General features: G+C 43.5%; 1 protein-coding gene across 1 annotated transcript; it reads right to left on the reverse strand.

The window, feature by feature from the left end:
• Positions 1-3,336: 3,336 nt before the first annotated feature.
• On the reverse strand, positions 3,337-11,366 carry EEF1AKMT3 (EEF1A lysine methyltransferase 3). The gene is made up of 3 exons (XM_075262865.1): positions 11,198-11,366; positions 9,175-9,286; positions 3,337-3,764 (listed from the first exon to the last, which is right to left on the reverse strand). Exons 1-3 carry the CDS (start codon positions 11,351-11,353, stop codon positions 3,382-3,384), a joined length of 651 nt encoding a protein of 216 aa, XP_075118966.1. The 5' UTR covers positions 11,354-11,366; the 3' UTR covers positions 3,337-3,381.
• Between the last annotated feature and the right edge of the window lie 11,111 nt (positions 11,367-22,477).

Below are 22,477 nucleotides of genomic sequence, written 5' to 3' on the forward strand. Positions count from 1 at the left end.
GAAAACAACCGCCACTTAGGTGCAAAAACCTGTCAAGCTAACATCAGATTTAACAACTGTGACCTTTTATCTCTCTATGTCACAATAATGTTGCATTATCAGCTCGACTGGTGGGTGGCCAAGTGAATAAAGTAAAATCTAAGGACAAAAGACACACCCTATTTATCATACAACATTCCAGAAATTTGGCACAGACTCCAGCAAAGGAGACTTTAAAAATTCTGATAGGTCGGACTATGGGGGAAATCTAACTACAGTGCTACAGCTGACACCAGGGCTGAAAAAGTGGGTGGAAAAGAGTTAAAGACTCCAACTTCAAAATTAAAGGGATTCTATCATTAAAATATTTTTTCTACCTACCGTGTCGGAATAGCCTTAAGAAAGGCTATTCTTCTCCTACCTTTAGATGTCTTCTTCTGGGCCGCCGTTCGGTAGAAATCCCGGTTTTCATCAGTATGCAAATGAGTTCTCTCGCAGCACTGGGGGTGTCCCCAATGCTGTGAGAGAACTCTCCAGCGCTGCCTCCACCTGCGTCTGGAACAGCCTCTCTTCGTGTCTTCTTCCGGCGCTGGATTCAAACTGCGCATGCCCGCCTGTCAAAAGAAGACGCGAAGAGAGGCTGTTCCAGGTGAAGATGGCGCTGCAGATTTCTATCGCAGCATTGGGGACGCCCCCAGTGCTGTTTGATCACTGGGACCCGCCCCCAGTGCTGCTAGAGAATTCATTTGCATACTGACGAAAACCAGCATTTCTTCCAAACATGTGCCGCGGAGAAGACATCTAAACGTAGGAGAAGAATAGCCTTTCTTAAGGCTATTCTGACACGATAGGCAGAAAAAATACAATTTTAATGATAGAATCCCTTTAAATGCTTAAATTGTATAATTAATTAGTGTATAGTTCGTTACTTATTTCCTTTCACAGGAATTCAACCACTGGCTTTTTTGTGGCCATTTATAAAAGAGTCCGTGTAGGTGCTTTGGAATAGCGACTATACGGTCCTGTGACACTGATACATCTGCGCTATAGTGTTGTGGACATGAGCACATATGTACCTCAGTTACACAATGATAAAAATATATTTATTAGATAAAATTCTGAATATACAAACATTGACATTTGTTTTACAAAATTTGTACAAAGTTATGGCTGTGGCACAACCTGGTCATGGGATGGATATACTAATACATAACTCTGAGAACTGTACAGAGCGGAGCGTGTCCACCACATGAGCCAGGCAGTAACCAAAGAAGGGTTTTGTATAATAACTGCAAGTAGAGATCTTTAGGTGTGATGAATTGATTTAAAAAAGCAGATAGGAACATTCTGTTACTTTTATAGATGCAATTTTTTTTTATTTATTTTTTTTAAAGTAACCAGTATTTCCTGAAATTATAAGACCGCTTAAGGCTGAGGCCCCACATTGCGGAAATGCAACTTTTTTTGTTGCAGATTTTGTTGCGGTTTTTCCAGCCAAAGCCTGGAGATGATTGAGCAAAAGGTTGAAGTATAAGAGCTTCCTGTAAATTTCCAATTCATTTTGTAGCCACTCTTGGCTTTGGCTCAAAAAACCGCAACAAAATCTGCAACAAAAAAAGCTGCATTTCCGCATCGTGGGGCCTCAGCCTAAAGGGGTTCTTTGCAACTTTAGTACTGACAACCTATCCTTAAGATAGTAATCATTATCAGATTAGTAAGGATGGAACTCCTAGCAACTCCATTGATCATCTGACAGCTCTGAACACTATCTAGTGGCTGTGAATGGTACTGCAGCCTTCTGCATCTGCAAGACCATTTATGGCCACCGCACCATGTACAGAACTGAGCTTGTTATCAATCAGTTGATAGATGCGCTGCAAGAAGAATCAATATTGATCTAATATTGATAACCTCTCCCAAGGATAGATTGATTATCACTATAGATGTCCTGAAAATCCCTTTAAAAATGAAAATTTTTAAAATGGAAATGAGAAAGATTTTATAAAATAGAGCAGAAAAGCTGCAGTGAATAGAGATTAAGCTTTTTGAGAATGCACATGTGACTGAATGTCCATGTTACTTCATTATAAGATGATATACTTTGCTTTATTACTCTTGATATTATTGATCCTCCATACAGTGTCTGACAGTTCCCTATGAAAAGCTGCAATCATTTGTCTAAGATCGCTGAGAGACTACAGGTTGTGTGGGGCCTTAAGTTAGGGCTGATATTAGCAACCCCCCCCCAAATAAGGAATAATATACAATAATGACCAGTATAACATCTATGGTAGACTTTATATAGTTTCTGACACTTTTGTTGTCAGGTTAGTTGCAGTGAGCACTTCATATGTAGCCGGTCCTATTCATTCATCCACAATGTTATTGGTGCCAAATGAGAGATTTTTGAGGTGGTGGAGATGGTGACTTCAGGCTGAGTTCACATAGAGATTTTTGGTCAGGAAACTGACTCAAATTCCTCCTCCAAAAAACACCTTGAGCACAATACAGTCCTATGTTGAGGCGTTTTTAGGAGTAGGAATTTGAGTCAGTTTCCTGACCAACAAACTCAGTGTGAATGCAGCCTAAGGGTCCATTCACACAGAGTAAACGCGCGCTCATTTTTGCATAATACATGTCTAAAGAATACACGTGTAAAAACAAGACTCCCATTGACTTCAATGCCATTTTTTACATGTGTAAAAAACACGTTTTTTTTTACACATATTTTCACAGGTGTAATTGTCAATGGGAGTCTTGATTTTACACGTTTTCTTTACACGTGTATTATGCAAAAATGAGTTGTTAGCTGACTGGACTGGCCAACCATCTATTGTGTAGGAGGTTTTCCTTTGGATCGTTCTTGAGCAGTTAAGGCATTGCCCGAGGTGGTTTTCTTATATTCTATTTTAGGGACTATCAGCTTTAGGTTTGCTTATGCTAGGTTCACACCTGCATTGGGATTTCCATTATTCGAGTCCACTTAGGGACCTGAAAAATGGAAACCCAATCTGCTTAAAAAGTGGTTACCCATGGAAATTAGACTACGTACTAGCTGGACGCATTTCCATACGAAAAATGCAGAGAGAAGTCTTGCTTGCAGTACTTTTCTCTCCGCATTTTTCAAGCAGAATGCGGGACAGAATCCCTGAACAGCTGCATGTGTGAACCAAGCTTTACATTGTATATATGAAGATATTAATCAGTTATATTATCATGAACCTATACAGACATGTTGGGGTCATCCCCCCCCATTGCTCTATGCTATGAATAAGAAAGAAAGAATGGAATATAATGAAAAAAAGACTGAAACTGACCGAGGAATTTCCATCATTGACACTTTGTCACCCATGAATGTGACTGGAATTATTCATGGAAGTATTGATAAAAGGCTGCTTTAGATCAATTCTGGAAGCGAGTCACTCTGTAAATATTAATGTCACCTTCAGCATTTCTTTTAACAATCTCTACATTGAAATACTGAGGCAGAATATTCTGGAAAAAGTCCATGGCGCCATGCTCTTTTCTCATTTTTGAAGACAACAATATGGTTGTCCGAGGACCACAGAGATGCAGCAACGTCTGTACAAGATGGTCGTACGTTTCCTTCAAGTATACAATGTCAGCTCCTAAGACAAAGTCATAGTCTTGAGGAAAGTGTACTTGGTCAATTCCCCACGACAAGGCACAGACATTAGGAATGTGATCCAAAGCAACATTGACCGATATATTTTTCCTGATCTGTGGAAGCGCATGTGGAAGATCGGTAATGGTTACAAGGCCACCTTTAGGAACGCAAACAGAAAGAGGAAAGTTATATTATATCCTGACACCAAAACTTTACCAACAACAGAAAGTAACCTTCTGCCACCATTATCAAGCTTTACTTATACTGACGTCAAGGTTTTCACAACAAAACACTTTCCAAATATATAGTTGGAGTTGTACGTTCAAATGGTGCAAATGGACAAACCCTGCAGTATGATCCGCAAGAACAATGCTCTATGCTATAGGATTTCACAATGGCATGGTCATGACGTCATCAGAGATCCTTTAGCACACTAGGATTTAGCATCTACCCTGCAGATGAGTGGCCAGGATTCATTGTGTCTTATGGAAGATGTCTGTTGTATGGAGGAGAGGAAGCGACAGTAACGTGGCACACACAGGTCCCTTACTCTGCCTATTAATGTCAGGCATTTGGGGTTATTAATTTAGTTTCAGTAACTCTATGTGCCTCACATTAATAACAGTTAACCCCATCATGTCCCTCATATTAACCCCTGTGTGCCCCATATAAGGGTTACTAATATGTGAGACACATGAGGGTACTAATTATGGACCTTAATTATGAAGATACCTAATTATTACCTCCATATGTCCCACATATCAGTAACTCTTATGTGAGGCACACGGGGTTAATGTGAGGGACATGACAGGGTTAACTGCTATTACTAGGAGGCACATGGAGTTACTAAGCTGCAATGCACATGACCAGACTATCTGCAATGGTGGATTCCCCCCCTCGGCTTATACTCAAGTCAATAAGTTTTCCCAGTTTTTTGTGGTAAAATTAGGGGTCTCGGCTTATATTCGGGTCAGCTTATACTCGAGTCTATATGGTAAATAGACACATTGAAAATCATGAGTTCTTTAGTGTCCAAACCATTCGCCTGGCCATTATACATAAAGTAAGCACCATTGAGGTGTTAAAGCACACTGAAATGTGCCTGACAAGTACCCAGAAACACCTTTTCACAGATTTCAATGGGAAAGCATTGCTACAAAAGCACTACAAGGAATAGCATGTACTTATATTGTAGTATTTAGAAGTGCAGGAATACAACAAACATGCTTTCCTATTGAAATCAATGGGTAAATGCATTTCAGTGTATGTTTTAACGCGCAATAAAGAGCTTGGCCAGGAATTTTTTTATTAATGGCTTACCTTTAGACTAGGTCTCAAATATCTGATCAGTGTAAGGACAAAAGTGGCCCCCACACAGATCGTCTTTTTGTGGCAACTTTTGACGTCATACTATATAATGCATGGAGCCAGAAGCAGTACTGAAGCTCAGCTATCATTGACTTCAATGATAGACATGTGCACCTACAGCACCCAGCCACTATATATGACACAAAGCCATCTACGTCCGACCCTATGCAGTATATAGTATGGGCAATAGAAGTGACCATGAACAGCTGATCAGTGTGAGGGCCGCATGTTAGCTCAGATACAATGCTTGTGAGACATTACTCTGAACTGAACATCATTGAAGTGATGTCTTCTAGTTATTATGTCACACGAGCAACTTGTTTACTACTACAGTCTAATCTTAAAACCCATTACTAGAGACACCATAGTACAAGTAGAAGTAATGTCTGCCAGATCCCTGACCTAACACAACCTTTACAAATCATCCCTTACTGGGACATGGTACACAACTAAACCACATGGAAGGACAGAGAGAAAAAAAACAAAAGGCAACTACTCCCAAGATCGCCCAGTAGGGATCAGTAAAGTGTTCTCGCTACCAAAGCCTGATGGGTAACATCAATACTGTAATATAAAGGTAAAATGTGTATATACGCTCTGCCTAACATCTCTTTGTATCACTTCAAATCCGTAATGTTCAGTATGAGTAGCACAGCACATAGAAGAATCCGACAAGCCAGATGGATAACATTAATGGGTCCATTACCATTACTAAAGAAGAAGAGGTCTGCTTGAGCTTTTAAAGAGGGAGTAAGAATCGCTAAGACAGCTGTACCTTCAGCTAAGTGCCACTTAACATTCTCAACAGGTTCTAAAGAGGAAAGGCATCTCTAAGGCTCATTATACCTGAAATAGTTGTACCATGGCGGTACTATCATGCTGCAGAGTATTGCACTACAGTCTAGGGCTTTTATTATTTCATTAAATGTCTTAGCACAGCCCGGGCTCCATTTGTAAACATTAGAAAAATGTTCAGTTTAGTGTTCAATGAGCACTTTTTATTTTATTTGTGTCCATACATATCTGATTGTCCAAAATATGACATGAATTTTTCCTGGTCTACAAATTAGTTATTGAAATGATCATGGGCTCTTCTAGCTGTATCACGGTATATACTTTACCCAGGAGGATCACAAACCATGAACAGGGTTTCGGCACCTTAAAATTCAGGCATAGATGCTTACATAGTTCTGAGGAAGTTATTAACAGCTTCTGCTGTCCTTGTGCAGCCATTATTAAAAAGGGGGATAACCTATGCACAGGAAAGGTCATCAGTATTTGATCAGTGGAGGCCTTATCCGCCTCAAAATCCTGACCAAAAAGACGTCTCCCATTGAAATCAATAGGAACCGGTCAGTTCTTTTTTTTTCCAGGAGCCGTTTGTTCCGGCTCCCTGAAAAAAGAAGCAACATGCTCATTTTTTCAGGCGGATTTGCGACATCTGAAGACATCAGTTTGAAGACACTCCCTCCCGACTAGGCCCATTCATTTGGGCCTAATCCCGAGTGGAGTGCGTGACTGGGTGCTGCACTGCATCGGCATCCAATCGCAGCTACCCGTATTTTGGTCCGGAACCTGAGGCGGCACTGCTGTGAGGAAGGGTGCTCCTGACTGACTGCCAGGAACGCCCTTCTGACGGTGAAGAGCTACGGTACCGGTACCAATAGCTCTTCACCTGGAGCACAGATTGTGAAAGCTGACTTAAAAAACAGATATAAAACTGCATGTATGTAGCCACATCATTAACATTACGGTAGGATATCCATTTACTTTTTCCCAGTCACTTGAACAGGGCCAACATATTCAGCAGAACTCTGCAGATTTAGGGGATGTCACATTATCATTGTTAATGTTCATTGTTGTCATCCACCCAAACAAAACATGGCCAACTGATAGCAAGAAATGGTTAAAGAGGACCTTTCATGTCCTTGAGAGATCAGCGGTATTATATACTAATAGAAAGCTGTCAACGTCATCAGCATACACCCACATGCCAGAGATATTGGTGCCATTAGTTTCAGCACCAATATCCCTGTACTGGCAGGAGGATGAGCCTGAATGATCAGCGTCATTGCTGGGCTTTGAGGAAGGCTCACTCTTACAGTACTGTTCAATAGCCTAATACCCTTGGACTGTCAAGGGGGTATTCCTCATAGCCCATTGACGGTGCTAGGCTGTAAGGCCCGATCTTCTGACAGTGGAAGGATATTGTTGCTGAAACTAACAGCACTAGTATCTCTGGCACGCGGGCACATACCATCAAGGCTGACAGTGCCCTGAATTCAGCGCACCGTCAGCTTTCTATCAGTATATACCGATCTCTGAGGACATGAAAAGACCTCTTTAAAGGGAGTACTACCAGATGTGTCCATATGCAGCTGCAAGCAGTAATGTGTAGGGCAATGCATCAGCTTTTAAATAAAATAAATCACAAATTAAGTTTTAACAAATAAAGCTGTAAAGGGGTCGGCCTGTTTTTTTTTAAAAAAAAATTGGTGAGCTATACTCAGAATAGGTCTTTAATAAAACATCAGTGGAGATACAACACCCAAGACCCCCCCACTGATCAGCAGTTGGAAGGGGTCACGATGGTCATGAGTTCGCCATGACCCCTTCACGTTTACATCAATGCCGTCTCATCCATAGCAGTCATGAGATGTAATGCAGCTTTGAACCATAGAAGTGAACAGAGTGAGGCTGTACATTGAATGGCCGCTATGGAACAAACGGCGTGTGATGTAGCTATTGAAGAGGTCCCCCTTTCTAAGGAGGCATTCACACTACTGTTAGATGTCCATTCTGATAGTGTCTGTCATAACAGACATTAACTGATGTTAATGTGGTTGTTTATTAACTAATCCATTTAATGGATCAGTTAAAAAAAACCTGTCACATTAGCATCAGTTAGTCTGCATTAGTGTCTGTTTTTATACTATCCTTTTTTTGCTTTTATGTTTCTTTTCTGAGCATGTTCATAAAAAAAAAAAAATTAACAGTAATAGCGAACAGTATAACAGACGGCCATATCTGTTATCCATAGAAATTAATGTTAAAAAATAATGGCCACTTGCTATCCATCATAAACCTGTTATTTTAAACAGACACTAAATTCATGCATCCTGTGTTTTTGAGTCTGCACAAAAAAAAACAAAAAAAAAACGGACCTGTGGTGGATTTGGTGTAAACGAACACCAGATAAAATCCCATCGAAATCAGTGGGATTTTTAATGGATTTAAGATGGTTTTGTTACGGCTAGTTCACACGGGGATTCTGCGTGTGCACATTCCGTCGCAGCTGCCGCGACGGGATGCCAGTGCAGTGCACGGCATCCCGTCACGGCTTTCCGCTCTGGATTAGGCCCAATGAATGGGCCTAGTCCGGAGGGTGCTGTCGCGAGGCGGAATCCACCTGAAGAAAGGGCAGCTCGCTTCTTTTTTCCATGAGCGGGAACAAACCACTCAAGGAAAAAAGAACACTAGCAGTCTACATAGACCTCCATTGTGAGGGGGAGGATGTTGAGGTGGATTTGGCATCAAAATCCGCCCCCTATTGCCCCGTGTGAACTAGCCCTTAGTGTCCATTGTTAACATTTTGTAAAGGATCCTAGCAATGGACACTACTAACAGTAATGTAAACACCCCCTAAGGCCCAAAGCGGACCCGAGGAATAGAAATCTGAACACTAGTGTGAGCCTAGCATTAGTTGTCAAATAAAAAAAAGAAAAGACCTGAACGGTCTTAAGGGAGCATTAACGTGGAGGAAAATGGTGCTGAATTTGGTGAGGAATCCGCGTCAGATTCAGCGCTGAAAAAAAAGCCTCTTTTCTGTTAGCAGAAAAAGGAACCCATTGAAGTCAATGGGAGACTTTTTTTTCAGCGCTGAAATTCCACACTAAATTCCTCACCGTTTTCCTCCGTGTTTCATGTAAATGAGGCTCCTGGTACTATCCTCTATACTACAAATTGCAGCAACACTTATTGTTTCTCCTCCTGTGGGACCTAAACTCAGATGTGAACATAGCATTCGACCTGGTTTACACAGGACAGTTTGTTATACGGTTTCATTGTTGCATACATGAAAATATGCATCAAACTGCGCAGTGTGACCTTTCTTTTATGATGTTTGTGCAGCATACTAGAAGTTCTAGAATATTTCAGATTAACCAAGACAGGTGTATATTTTTTCCCAGGTAACCTACCAAGCAATGACACCAGTATGCCCACTATACCAGTCCCGGCACCCAGCTCTATAACTTTTTTCCCCTTGAAATCCAGCTTGTGTTCTTCAAAGTAGTTGCAGAGACTTAGAGCCTGAAAGAGAAAAGACGAAGCACTGGTTGTTCTTTGTGCAACAGGACTTCACCCAATATAGCAAAAAGTTTTATCTTCTGCGTCATATCGAGATTAAACGCCTTGCAGTTTTGGGAACCGCAGTGTGTCTCCTGCGCATATTTTTCTGGTGTGGACAGGATTCACTACAATCCTATCTACCTTGCAGTGACTGTAAAACGCTATGGGTTTTTTTTCCACAGGTGTATGCCATGTGGGCCTCAGCCTAAGAATCACAGCGGAAAATGAAGAGAAGTTCTTCTTCATTTCCCGCTGCTGTATTTGGTCACAGTATTGCGGCAGGGCATTGCATTACGTTGCGACTTTTATCTGCGGAATGGCCCTGATCGGCAATGATCTCCAAGCTTCAGAATCCATGGCAAGATTGAGCAGGACACTGATCTTTTCTATGACTTGCAGCAATATCTGCCTCCCATTGTTTTCAGGCATGGAATCTGCCATGGATGTAGGGTTGTATCTGCTCCCAAATCCGTGGCAGATTCCCACGTGTGAATTTACCCTAAGAATGACATACAGAATGGCTGATGATCAGCTAAAAGTGAACAATCACACCATTCTTATCTTTGACAGGCCACAGGCCCAATATGTTTTAACTTGGCCGATTAATATTTGGCAGCCACGTTACCACAGATCTATAGACTGAGGTCTGCGGACTCACATTTCCCTATGTGCATGCATCTGCGCTTTCCATTCCGTACGGGAATTCCATTCCCCTCTCTGTATTAAAAATGCGCAGAGAAAAGTGCTACAAGCAGTGTTTTTCTCTCCGCATTTTTCGCCTTTTTTGGGTGCATGCACACTACGTAACGCCGGGCGTGTATGAGAGCCGTACACGCCAGCGTTACAGCAGGGCTGCCGAACACTTCCCATTCACTTCAATGGGAGCGCTCGTAAACGCCGCTGTTACGAGCGCTCCCATTGAAGTGAATGGGAAGTGTTCGGCAGTCTGCTGTAATGCCGGCGTGTACGGCTCTCATACACGCCCGGCATTACTCAGTGTGCATGCACCCTTTGAGAGGAAACCGAACGGACCCCATTATAGTCTATGGGGTGGCAGGTTCCCAAAGGTAACTGCTTTTTTTATGCGATTAGGTTTCCGGACAGTGGTCCTCGAATGGAAACCCGTGCGCAGGTGTAAACCAAGCCTGAGACTGAACACTATGCACTAAGGGCTAGTTCACACGCGGACATGGAGGAGCATTTTGACAGCGGAATCCACGTCATAATCATCCTCCATACAATGTTATTTCTGCTAGCAGAGAAAAAGCGACATGACCTTTCTTCAGGTGCTTTTCGCCTGAAGAAAGCAATAGAAGTGAATGGGAAGCGTTTTTTTTTTACCACACGGTTTTTTTTTACAAAAAAACGTGCAGTAAAAACCGCAACGCGTTTTTGTGACCCATTCTCTTAAAGGATGAGAAAACCGTCTGGAAGCGGTTTTTACAAAAAAAACGCTCCACAGAAAGTGTGCCAAGGTAAAAAAAAAAACGCTTCCTAATTAGGAAGCGTTTTTTTCCGCTGCCAAAAGAAGCCACATGTTATTTACGTGTGAACTAAGCCTAAGAATGCAGGTGTGAATGGAGCCTTATGGTAGGCCATGTGATGGGATCACTATGTGTTGGGTCTGCTCAGTACAGTGACTGATCCCGGTACCAGGTCAGGTATACAGTATGGTGGAGGCAGGACTGGGGGAGACACACAGGGGCAGCCAGGAAAACAAGGTGGCATCAGCTGTGTGTAACTACAAGTCGCAGCATGCCGCAGACTACTTTACTTTAGGAAGTGACAGAGAAGGTGACGTCGCTGCGTCCAGTCAGAGGCGGCTCCATCTTCCACATCTGCTGCTCCATGCCGCCCCCTCCTCGCACTTACCGCGTCCCACACTGGCGCTGCTACCCCGAGATTAGCACCAAAATGCTGGATGATGCTGAGCTCCCGGCCGCAGAACTTGTAGCGGCTCTCCTCCGTGTACGTGTCCGAGAATAGTGCGCCCACCTCCCGCGGCAGCTCGTCGCCCAGGCCGCTCATCTCCTCACACTGCATGGCCACAGGAGAGTAAGAAGTACACGTATACACAGGCCGCGTGCCCACGTCTACACCAAATATTTGGGCTGTTCCTCAGGCCAAGCCTAGTAGTAGTGACAGGTGAGGGGTGCAGGGGCCGCAGACACAGCTCTACCCCAGGAGAACTACAAGGCGGCATGTTCTTGTGTTTGTTTTAATTTGGGTTAATTTAACTACATAGTTGCCAAATAGTTTCCCTGCCGGGTGGGCGTGGTTTGTAGTGGGCGGGGTCACCTGGAATATTCCGTTTTCCTGAAAGAAGGTACAAGTGGTGTGAATATGGTGATTAGTATTTATAAGTCATGTCCCCTAAGTACAGGCTCCCTATCCCTCCATACTGTACGCAAGCCTGTGCTACACGGTATAATGGCCCCATAGTGCCCTTATGCAGCAAAGTGTCCCTTTAGTGGTCCCCACAAAATATTCCCCCCCCCCCAGAGTATAATGCCATCATAGTGCCCCTCAAAGTGTATAATGTATAGCATGGTACTCTCCTAGTGCTGCATATAGTATAATGGCCTCATAATACTCCCCGCACAGTATAATGCCCCCATTGAGCGCCCTGCCCTACACTATAATGTCCCCAACAGGGTGACATTATACGAACTACTCATCTTCCTCAGGCCTGGCATCACGTATTACATGTAACATGGCACCAGACAGTGCCACACAGAATAATGTTCAGCATCCTGACATAATGTGGAGCTGAACATTACAACCAGGGGGACGTAGAGGGTATAGCAAGCTACTGCATAAGGGGGTGCAGGTACACTTACATTTTTATTAGTTTTTTTGGTTAATTCTTAGAAAATCCTTTTAGGCTAAGGCCGCATGGGACATCTGCGACAGCAACACATTTTGGTTCTTTTTCGCAGCACTCAAGATAGAAACTTCACAGAAGTTTCCTCAATGGACTTTCTGTTACAATTATACCTATGGGGAAACCGCACACATTTCCTTAGGTATAATTGATATGCTGTGATTTCCAAAACTGCATTGGTTTTGGAAATCACGGCGTGTCTGCACCGTAGTTTTTACAGCGAAGTGGGCATGGGATTCATCTACTTTGCTCTGACTGTAAAATATTTATATTCCGTGGGGCCCAGGGCCTTAAACCGTGTCCTCATCTTGCGTAAATGCTGCGGTTTGGCCGCAGCATTTTACAGTCACTGCAAAGCAGGAAAACATGCAGCAAAAATGCTGCGATTTCCTAAACCTGAGCTATAATGCCAAGCACAGCCACTTCTAGCGAAGAGGTCACCGTACTCATCACATTGATGGCCCATACTCACTGCAGCCCATCACTGGCTTCAGCTACATGACTAAGGCTAGGTTCACACCAGTACTCGGTCTCCATTTGGGGATTCCATTTTCTATTCCACTTGAAAAATGCAGAGAGAAAAAACTTGCTTTTGGCTGGAAGCCCTGTGACCTCATTATAGTCAATGGGGTCCACGGCAACCGCTTTTTAAGTGGATTGGGTTTCCGTTTTCCAGGTCCCCAAGCAGACCCAATGAAAGGAAATCCAAATGCTATTGTGAACATAGCATAAGGCCACGTCACTTTTGCAGTCAACAAACAATATCTAGGAGCAGCTGAGATGAATTTTGGAGCCTCTAGGGATTTTGAATTTTTTTTGACCATTTTTACCTAAAACTGGACATCCTTTTAAGCTTAAGTTTGTTATCCTTTGCCTCATGTAAATATCCATGTTTTAATGCTATTGGTGGCTCAGATTTATTAAGGTAAGTTCACACTGCCCTATTCCGGACCAAAATACGGGTGGCTGCGTCTGCACTGGCATCCAGTCCCGCACTCTGCTCCGGATTAGGCCCAAATGAATGGGCCTAGTCAGGAGGGAGTGTCTTCAAGCAGATGTCGCAAGGTGAATCCGCCTTAAGAGTGAGCATGTCGCTTATTCCGGCTCCTGGAAAAAAGAACTGTCCGGCTCCCATTGATTTCAAGTTCACACAGGGTTTTTTGGATCAGAACCTGAGGTGGAGTCTGCCTCAGGTTCCAATTCAAAAACCGAGTAGCCATGACTGAAAGCTGGTGCACTGCAGCGGCATCCAGCTGCGCACTCTGCTACGGATTAGGCCCAATGAATGGGCCTAGTCCGGAGGAGGGAGTGTCTTCAGGCCGAATCGCGATGCGACTCAGCCTGAAGATTGAGCATCTCGCATCTTTTTTTTCCGGGAGCCGGAAGAAATGGCTCCTGCAAAAAAGACCTGAGCGGCTCCCATTGATTTCAATGGGAGCCATCTTTTTGGTCAGGATTTTGAGGAGGATATGGCCTCAAAATCCTGACCAAAAAGCCCCTTGTGAACTTACTCTTAAAGTGTGATATCCATAGCCCCACTTTTATGAAAATCTGCACTGTGGGAGTATGATTGGGGTTTCCAGGGCAGAGACACAAGTAGTGGATACAGGGCATCTGCATTGTAGGCAAAAACAGCAGTGACATGTATTGTTCCACCTACATTTTTCTTTCCCCTGATACATTTCTATGTCAGTGGGGTGCCGTGCAAAAAACACACGTGTTACCTCTAGTTGCCAATGTGTTGTTGTTTTTTTTCGCTACACAGCAAGTACATATGAGTTTTTATATGTGCTTCGCCTGTATTTTCCACATGGCCAAAACCACAGTACAAAACTTGTCAATCTGCACTAAAACTGCACACAACCACTATGTATACGGATGCTCTTAAATCCATTTGTAAGCAGTACTTGTTTCTTAATGAGAACTGTGTTTTTGTGGTGAACATACTGTATAACACTGAGAGGCACCAAGGAAACAGCAATACACTCCACTTACATGAAATATGCCATCTGATCACTTATCGTTCTATATTGCTGCGCAGAATGAATAGAAGAGCTTTTATTGTTCTATGTCTGCATTATTTCATTCAGCTTGTTCTATAAAAACAGAATGGTCTTGTCTATAATAAGACTGTTATGTGAAAGATTGAATCATAATGTTTGTGTGTATGTGCATAAATATATATATATATATATATATATATATATATGGGAAGAAAGTACATCAAGTAAATTTATTGATAGACAGGACATATATCAAACAAAACCACTTGTATAGTAAATGTGGCACTCATCTGAAATTCATAATTTAATGTGTAACTGACTACATTAAAGGGGTTGTCCAGGATAAGGTAATAATTCCTGGCTAAGTCTCCCATGCCCCTCTCTTCCAACTTTCTGATATATATATTTTTTCCATATTGTATAGTTTCTAGAGTAATATATGTAGGTCCTGTGGATTTCATATAGAATATTATATAATACCATTACAAAGTACAATTTGTCCTGCAAACATTAAACCCTCATACGAGGAGTTTTGTAAGCTGACTTACAAAAAAAGAAACCGTTCCATAGCTGTGTCAACAAAAAAATTAAAAGTTATTGGTGTCAGAATATGATTCTCCTAATCAAATGTTATTTTTGTTGAAGGGGTTTTCTATAGTATAAGTGGTAAAAAAGGGCAAAACATATAAATATAGTTATGATCAGCTAAAATAATTCTGCGTATTTTTTCTCTGAAAGTGAATGTTATAGAAACAAAACACAAAAAATGAAGACAATTCTTTTTTTACGTACTCCCCTAAACAAAATTAATAAAAGCTAAATGAAACATTGAATGTACCCTAAAATATAGTGCCATATAAAAATACAAAACTGGTCTTGCAAAACACAAGCTCTCATATAGCTATGACAACAGAAAAATAAATATGGCACTTGAAATGTGGAGAAGGACTAATGAAAAAAGTTGCTTGAGTCTACAAAAGGCCACATCCTTCCTGCTCTGTGTCTGTGGCATTACTTCCGGCACTTGATGTCCAGGACTACCTGCCGGAGTCAGGAGAAAACCCCTCAGATTGAAGATAGCCACCCTTTGGATTCGAGGGGTTGCCATGGTGGTCAGGAGGGCAGTAAATGCTGTTAAAAAAATGTATGTATTTTGATTACGTTCCCAAAAAATAGTAATAAAAAGTGATCAAAAAGTCGTATATACCAAACATTGACACTGATAAAAAGTAAAACTTGCCCCGCAAGTAAAAAGCCCTTATATATCTCCATCAGTAGAACAATAAAAACGTTCTAGGCAGCAGAATCAGGTGTCCCAAAGAAAATCGCTAATTTTCAAAAATATCGGCGTTTCCGTCCTGTGGAGCCCCGGTCTTAAGGCTTTTTTTGTTACAGATTTTGCTGTGTTTTTTTTGAGGCAAAGCCTGAGTAGATTGAGCAGAAGGTAGAAGTTTAAGGAGCTTCTTTTGTATTTGCTATTCCTACTGTACCACTCCTGGGTTTGGCTCAAAGAAATGTAGCAAAATCTGTAACAAAAAAAGCTGCATTTCCGCATTGTAAGGGCCTCAGCCTAAGGCCAGAGCCCTACGTGGCGCAAACGCAGCATTTTAAAGTCCCTTCAAAGTGGCGAATCCCATTTATACATTGCAGAAAAATACCCTCAGCGGAAATGTAATTTGCCATATACCAGTATTTGTATTATTTAGCTTTGTTTGGCTACTGCAGCTGTTAAGTTTTACTATACACAGTCAGGGTGCATTCACACTTCGGATACGCTGCCTGATTCTGAACGTTAAAACATGTTCAGAATCAGCGTGTACAAAGCAGATCCCATTCATTTCAATGGGAGCCGACATACAAGTACTCCCCATTGAAATGAATGGGCTGCTTTTTTCTCTATGGGCCGATTCACATGGCGTAAGCACTCGGCTCATTCCAAGCCATACACGCGAGCGCTTCCCATTCACTTCAATGGAAACACTCGTAGAGAAAAAAGCAGCCCATTCATTTCAATGGGGAGCGCTCGTATGCTGGCACCCATTGAAATGAATGGGATCTGCTTTATACGCGCTGATTCTGAACGTGTTTTAACGTTCAGAATCAGTCAGCGTATCCGAAGTGTAAATGCACCCTCAGCTGCAGAATGCAGTTTGGAAGCATATCCGTCAATCTGACTGTATTCTTTCATGAGTTATTAACAATTTTCTCTTTGTTTACAACCATTGATATGTCGCAGTTGTTAACACATGAGGAGCTGATAGAAATTGTGTTGATGTCTGGTGAATGCAGTACCCGGGTTATTGTAGCAGATTTCAATGCAAGACACCCACCGAGACCACCCCTCTCCCATGCAACAGTTAGCAAACTGCTTGCCAAATTTTGTGAAACTGGTTCAGTGTTGAATTTGCCAAAATTTGGATGCATGAAAACTGTCACTAATGAAGAAAGGTAGAGCACAGATGTTTCAGTACTTTCTTGCTGACACTCTCAGTTACATGACTGACATGCAGCAGGAGTACAGCAAAGTCACAGCAAGTAGATGCACTGGTAATCTTTCTTCTTCCCTGCATAACCCTTTAAGTGAATGGGGCTGTACTGTGCTTGCTAAATAGTGAAGAGGCTGCCACATTAGTTCGCACTCTGCAGTCTCCTCAAACAGCTGATCAGTGGGGGTTCCAGGTACTGGATAGGTCATCAATATCTTAGTCTTGGAAACCTCCTTTAATAAATACAGACAGTTACACGTATGCTAAATGATAGGACTTTCAAAGGTGAAGAGGCAATGTCAACCTACTGTTACATGTTCACTGAACCGATGCAGTCAAATTGAGGCTGTGGAGCGGAACGGCCAGCCGCCTTGCTTCAAGCATGTACCATGGCTCCTTTCAGATAATAATCAGCCCATGTAAAGACTTGGGACTTTGTCTTTTGAGGGCTAATGACTTTGAAAACATTCCAAATGGCAGGATTGCATAAGCTTCATGCACACCCACTCAGATCATACAACACCATGTTAAATATTCACATTGATCATGAGAAGCAGCTCACTATTCTACTATACATTCAGACCATTATTAACCTATAAATTACTGGTGGATAGCAAAACGTCTGCCACCTAAGGGGTTTTGATAAAAAGAAAGAACCAATTTGTATATTGAAGATTATAAAGGAATTATTTGAGATTTTGTAGGAATTTATATTATTTGCAGTTTCTGTTCTAAGTCACTTACAACAACAATTTCATAAGGATGGCAATTCTTCCTTATAGGTGCAGTTGATGAGAGACATCCTGGCATAGAACATTTTTATAGTGATGTAGTATGTAGACAATACTTGGGGTTGGTCCCAGCAGGTGGACTGTCCTATTGAGCAGAAAATAATAACTTTGAAAAATTGGAATATCCCACTAAAAACAAGGCTTTTCCATGTGCCTTATTGGGTAACATGAACCAGCTCCAGCTTTAGTGTATCTACTGTATACAGTACATACGTCACATAGACAGTTAAAGGGATCCTATCATTGAAAGTCATTTTTTCTGAGTACCACGTAGGAATAGCCTTAAGAAGGGCTATTCTTCTCCTACCTTTCGTCGTCTTCTCTGCGCCCCCGTTCGCCTACAATCCCGGTTCTTGTGGGTATGCAAATTAGTTCTCTCGCAGCATTGGGGGCGGTCCTCTGCGCTCAGACAACATTGGGAGCGGCCCCAATGCTGCGAGAGAACTCGATCTAGCGCCGCCTCGATCTTCGGCAGGAACGTCGTCTTCACCGTCTTCTTCCGGCTGGGTGAGACTAAAACGCATGCGCAAGTCGTCTCTGCCCACGGGCCGCGAGCAGAGTCGACTTCACATGCGGGCGGCCATTTTTTGGCGCAGTACGCTCCTATAGGTCTGTACTTGCGCATGCGTTTCACTCTCACCCAGCCGGAAGAAGACGGTGAAGACGACGTTCCTGACGAAGATGGAGTTCTCTCGCAGCATTGGGGCCGCCCCCAATGTTGTCTGAGCACGGAGGACCACCCCCACTGCTGCGAGAGAACTAATTTGCATACCCACAAGAATCGGGATTGTAGGCGAATGGGGGCACGGAGAAGATGACGAAAGGTAAGAGACGAATAGCCTTTCTTAAGGCTATTCCTACGTGGTACTCAGAAAAAAATGACTTTCAATGATTGGATCCCTTTAATAGGGCTGTGGAGTTGGTAGACCAGACCTCTAACTCCAGCTCCTCTAATTTTCAACAGTCCAACTCCTTAATAAATGACAGAAGCAGTAGGGTTCCTCTAATTCATTAAATCGTTCCTGCACTTTTTGATTTTTCGTTTTTGACTCCTCACCTTCCAAACCCCATAACAATTTTATTTTTCCATTCACAAAGTCATATGAAGGCTTAAAGGGATTCTATCATTGGGAAAAATCATTTTTAACTAATCACATCCTTGCATAGCCTTTAGAAAGGCTATTCCACACCTACCTTTTGTATGCTAATCTGCAACAAAAAAAGCTGCATTTCCGCATTGTAAGGGCCAGAGCTCTATGTGGCACAAACTGTTATGTCAGTCCAGGTAGCTGCAACGGGGCTAAGGGATAGCAGTAGGGAATCTCGCCCTGCACTATTCCCACTAGCTATCCCGGTCCCTGCCTCACGGGTGTGGGTCGGCTGTACTCAGGCTAAGCCTGACCCCGACAGCTCCTCTCTCACTGACACCGTAGGCCTAGAGGGAAGTGGGAGAAGGAATGCCCTATAAGATCTCTAGGGACTGGAGACTAAAGGGGGTCACCCCTAACGAACAAGTGAAGCTGCTACTGACAGGGACTGACAAGGGTGTGCGCTGACTAACAACACAAGCAGCACACAGGAAAAATGTGGGAAAGGATTCCCCCAAACCAATATGGGAAGGAACCATACACTAGGAAACAAACACAGGGAAACTGAGTAGAAATCAAAGGATAAGGCAATTCACTCACACAGTCAATAATACACAGAGGGAGGATTGGTGAACACAGAAGGGAAAACACACACACCAACTTGTTCACCCAAAACCTCCCAAAAACCAACCACGGAACTTCCTCTATCCAAGATAACCACCTACTCCTCCTGCTAAGGCCTAGCTCTGTAAAAGCGACACTCAGCACAGAACCATGGGAGGCATGGGTTTAAATACAGAGTAGAGACCACTCCTCCCAGGTGCAAATGGGAGGACAGACTAATTAACCAGGAAATCAAGCTGTCTACCAACAGTGCGTGCGAGCAAGTCAGAAGGTGTGCACCAATACCCACGACACAAAATACTCCTAACAGGATCCTCCCCTCAAGGAGAAGACTCCGGATTCTCTAGGAGCATCCTTCTTCGGGAACTCCTTGTGGAATTTCTCCACGAGTCTGGGGGCTGACATATCCGACTCCAGAACCCAAGAATTATCTTCAGGACCGTATCCCTTCCATGCCACCAGATACCGTAGCTTCCCCCGAACATATTTGCTATCCAGAACTCGGGATATCTCATACTCCCCGGACTCAGAAACTGGTGGAACTTTAACTGGAGACGTTCCCTTCTTGGCCTTCTTTAACAAGGAGACATGGAACACCCGGTTTATCTTCCACCTTTTAGGTAGTTGCAGCTGCGCCGCCACTTCATTTACCATCTTGATGATCTTAAAAGGACCCACAAACCTGGGACTCAGCTTCTTGCTAGGAACCTTCAACCTGATATTCTTGGTGGACAACCAAACCATCTCACCAGGGAAGAACTGCAACTCTCCTCTCTTCCTATCCGCCTGGACCTTAGCCTGGTGCGACGCCCGCACCAGATTCTCTCGGATACGGGACCATACCCCTTGCAGCTTTTTAGAAAATAGCTCCTCCTCCGGAACTGGGGACGAAATGGAAGAAAATACTCCGAAAACAGGATGTCTACCACCGGAGCAAAAAAAAGGTGTGGTACCTGTGGCGTTGGAATCATGGTTGTTTAAGGAAAATTCTGCCAAGGGAAGAAAGTCAGCCCAATTATTCTGATTCTCTCGAACAAAACACCTCAAAAACTGTTCCACATCCTGATTCTTCCTCTCTGTTTGCCCGTTAGACTCTGGGTGAAACCCGGAGGAAAACGACAGTGTAACTCCCAACCTGCTGCAAAAAGCCCGCCAGAATTTAGCCACAAATTGCGGACCCCTGTCCGAAACGATCTCCTCGGGAAGACCATGCAACCTTACAATTTCTTTAATAAATGCCCCTGATAGTGTCTTGGCACATGGCAGCCTGGAAAACGGGATCAAATGGCACATTTTCGTGAAGCGGTCAACGACTACCCAAATGACCGTGAAACCCTTAGACACTGGAAGGCCCGTGATGAAATCCATAGACAGATGAGTCCAAGGTGCCTTAGGAGGTTCCAACGGATGTAGAAGACCGTGGGGACGGGTATGCGACGCCTTGGCTCTTGCACAGACCGAACAACTTTGAACAAACTGCAAGACATCCTTACTCCACCCTGGCCACCAAAAATTCCTAGACACCAATCTCATGGTCTCTGAAACCCCCGGGTGACCAGCAAGAACCGACTCGTGACACTCCCTCAGGAGACTTTGTCGGAGAGTAGTTGGGACAAACAGCTTGTTTCTAGGTATCTTGGAAGGTGCAGCGTGTTGCGCTTCGATCAAGGCTTTCTCCAATTTCGTGCCCAATACTGCTACCACCACTCCATCCCCAAGAATAGTGGCAGGCGCCTCTCGTTCCTCATCGGTCGACATATACCGGGATAAAGCATCAGCCTTAACATTCTTTGAACCCGGCACATAAGTCACGGTAAAATGGAACCGCGCAAAAAATAGAGCCCATCTGGCCTGCCGTGCATTTAATCTCTTCGCCGACCCAAGATAAACCAAATTCTTGTGATCGGTAAATACCTGGACTGGCCTTCTGGCCCCCTCCAGGAAATGACGCCAATGTTCGAACGCTAGTTTTATTGCCAGTAGTTCTCTATCTCCGATGTCATAATTCCGTTCAGAGGCAGAGAATTTCTTAGAAAAGAAGGCACAGGGATGCGTACCCTCCTCGAACTCCTGAGAAAGTACTGCACCCACCCCCACCGAGGAGGCATCCACCTCCACTCGGAAGGCCAACCTCTCATCCGGCTGTCTCAAAATGGGAGCGGAGGAGAATCGCTTCTTCAATTCTTCAAACGCGGCTAGCGCCTCTGGCGACCACTTAGCACAGTCAGCCCCCTTCTTAGTCAAGTCCGAGATGGGTTTCACAACCTCAGAAAATCCCTTAATAAACTGGCGATAATAGTTGGAGAATCCCAAGAACCGTTGGACCGCCTTTAGGTTCTCAGGTCGCGGCCACTCCAAGACTGCCCTGACCTTCTCAGGATCCATCTCGAACCCCTTGTCCGATAGGATATAGCCAAGGAAACATAATTTATTGACCGCGAACACACATTTCTCCAGCTTAGCACTTAATTGGTTAACCCTCAGGAGATTTAAAACCTCTCTCACTCTCTCCCAATGAGTCTCCAAATCCGGGGTGTAAATGAGTATATCGTCCAGATAGACCACAACCCCCCTCCCTATGACGGCACTTAGTACATCATTAATAAAATTCTGAAAAAACGCGGGCGCATTGGTTAGACCGAAAGGCATCACCAGATTCTCAAAGTGTCCTAGGGGTGTGTTAAACGCTGTTTTCCACTCATCCCCCTTCTTGATTCTCAGCAAGTTATACGCCCCACGTAAATCTATTTTACTAAACCAGCGAGCTCCCGTAATCTGGCTGAAAAGATCCGAGATCAACGGGATGGGATAGGGATTCCGCACCGTGATTTTATTAATCTCCCTAAAATCCAAACAAGGGCGCAACCCTCCATCTTTCTTCTTTACAAAGAAAAACCCCACTGCTACTGGGGACTTAGATGGGCGAATATGCCCCACCTCTAGACTCCCCTCAATATACTCTTTGAGCGCCTCCCTCTCCGGAATAGTGAGATTGTACAACCTTGTCTTGGGTAACACTGCATTAGGTATAAATTTAATCGAGCAATCATAGGTGCGATGTGGTGGTAATGTCTTGGCTGCCCTTTCCTCAAAGACCTCCCTGAACTCACATATTTCTTGAGGCAAATTGTCTATAGACAAAGACATAACGGATATGGGCAGACATCGACCATTACACCCATGCCCCCAAGAAACTACTGTCTCGGTCTCCCAGTTGATAATAGGGTTATGTTGCTTCAGCCAAGGCCACCCCAACACTACTTGTGCTGGTAACTT

This window comes from Leptodactylus fuscus, chromosome 2 (genome assembly GCF_031893055.1).
Source record: "Leptodactylus fuscus isolate aLepFus1 chromosome 2, aLepFus1.hap2, whole genome shotgun sequence".
In the NCBI taxonomy this organism is placed as follows: Eukaryota; Metazoa; Chordata; class Amphibia; order Anura; family Leptodactylidae; genus Leptodactylus; species Leptodactylus fuscus.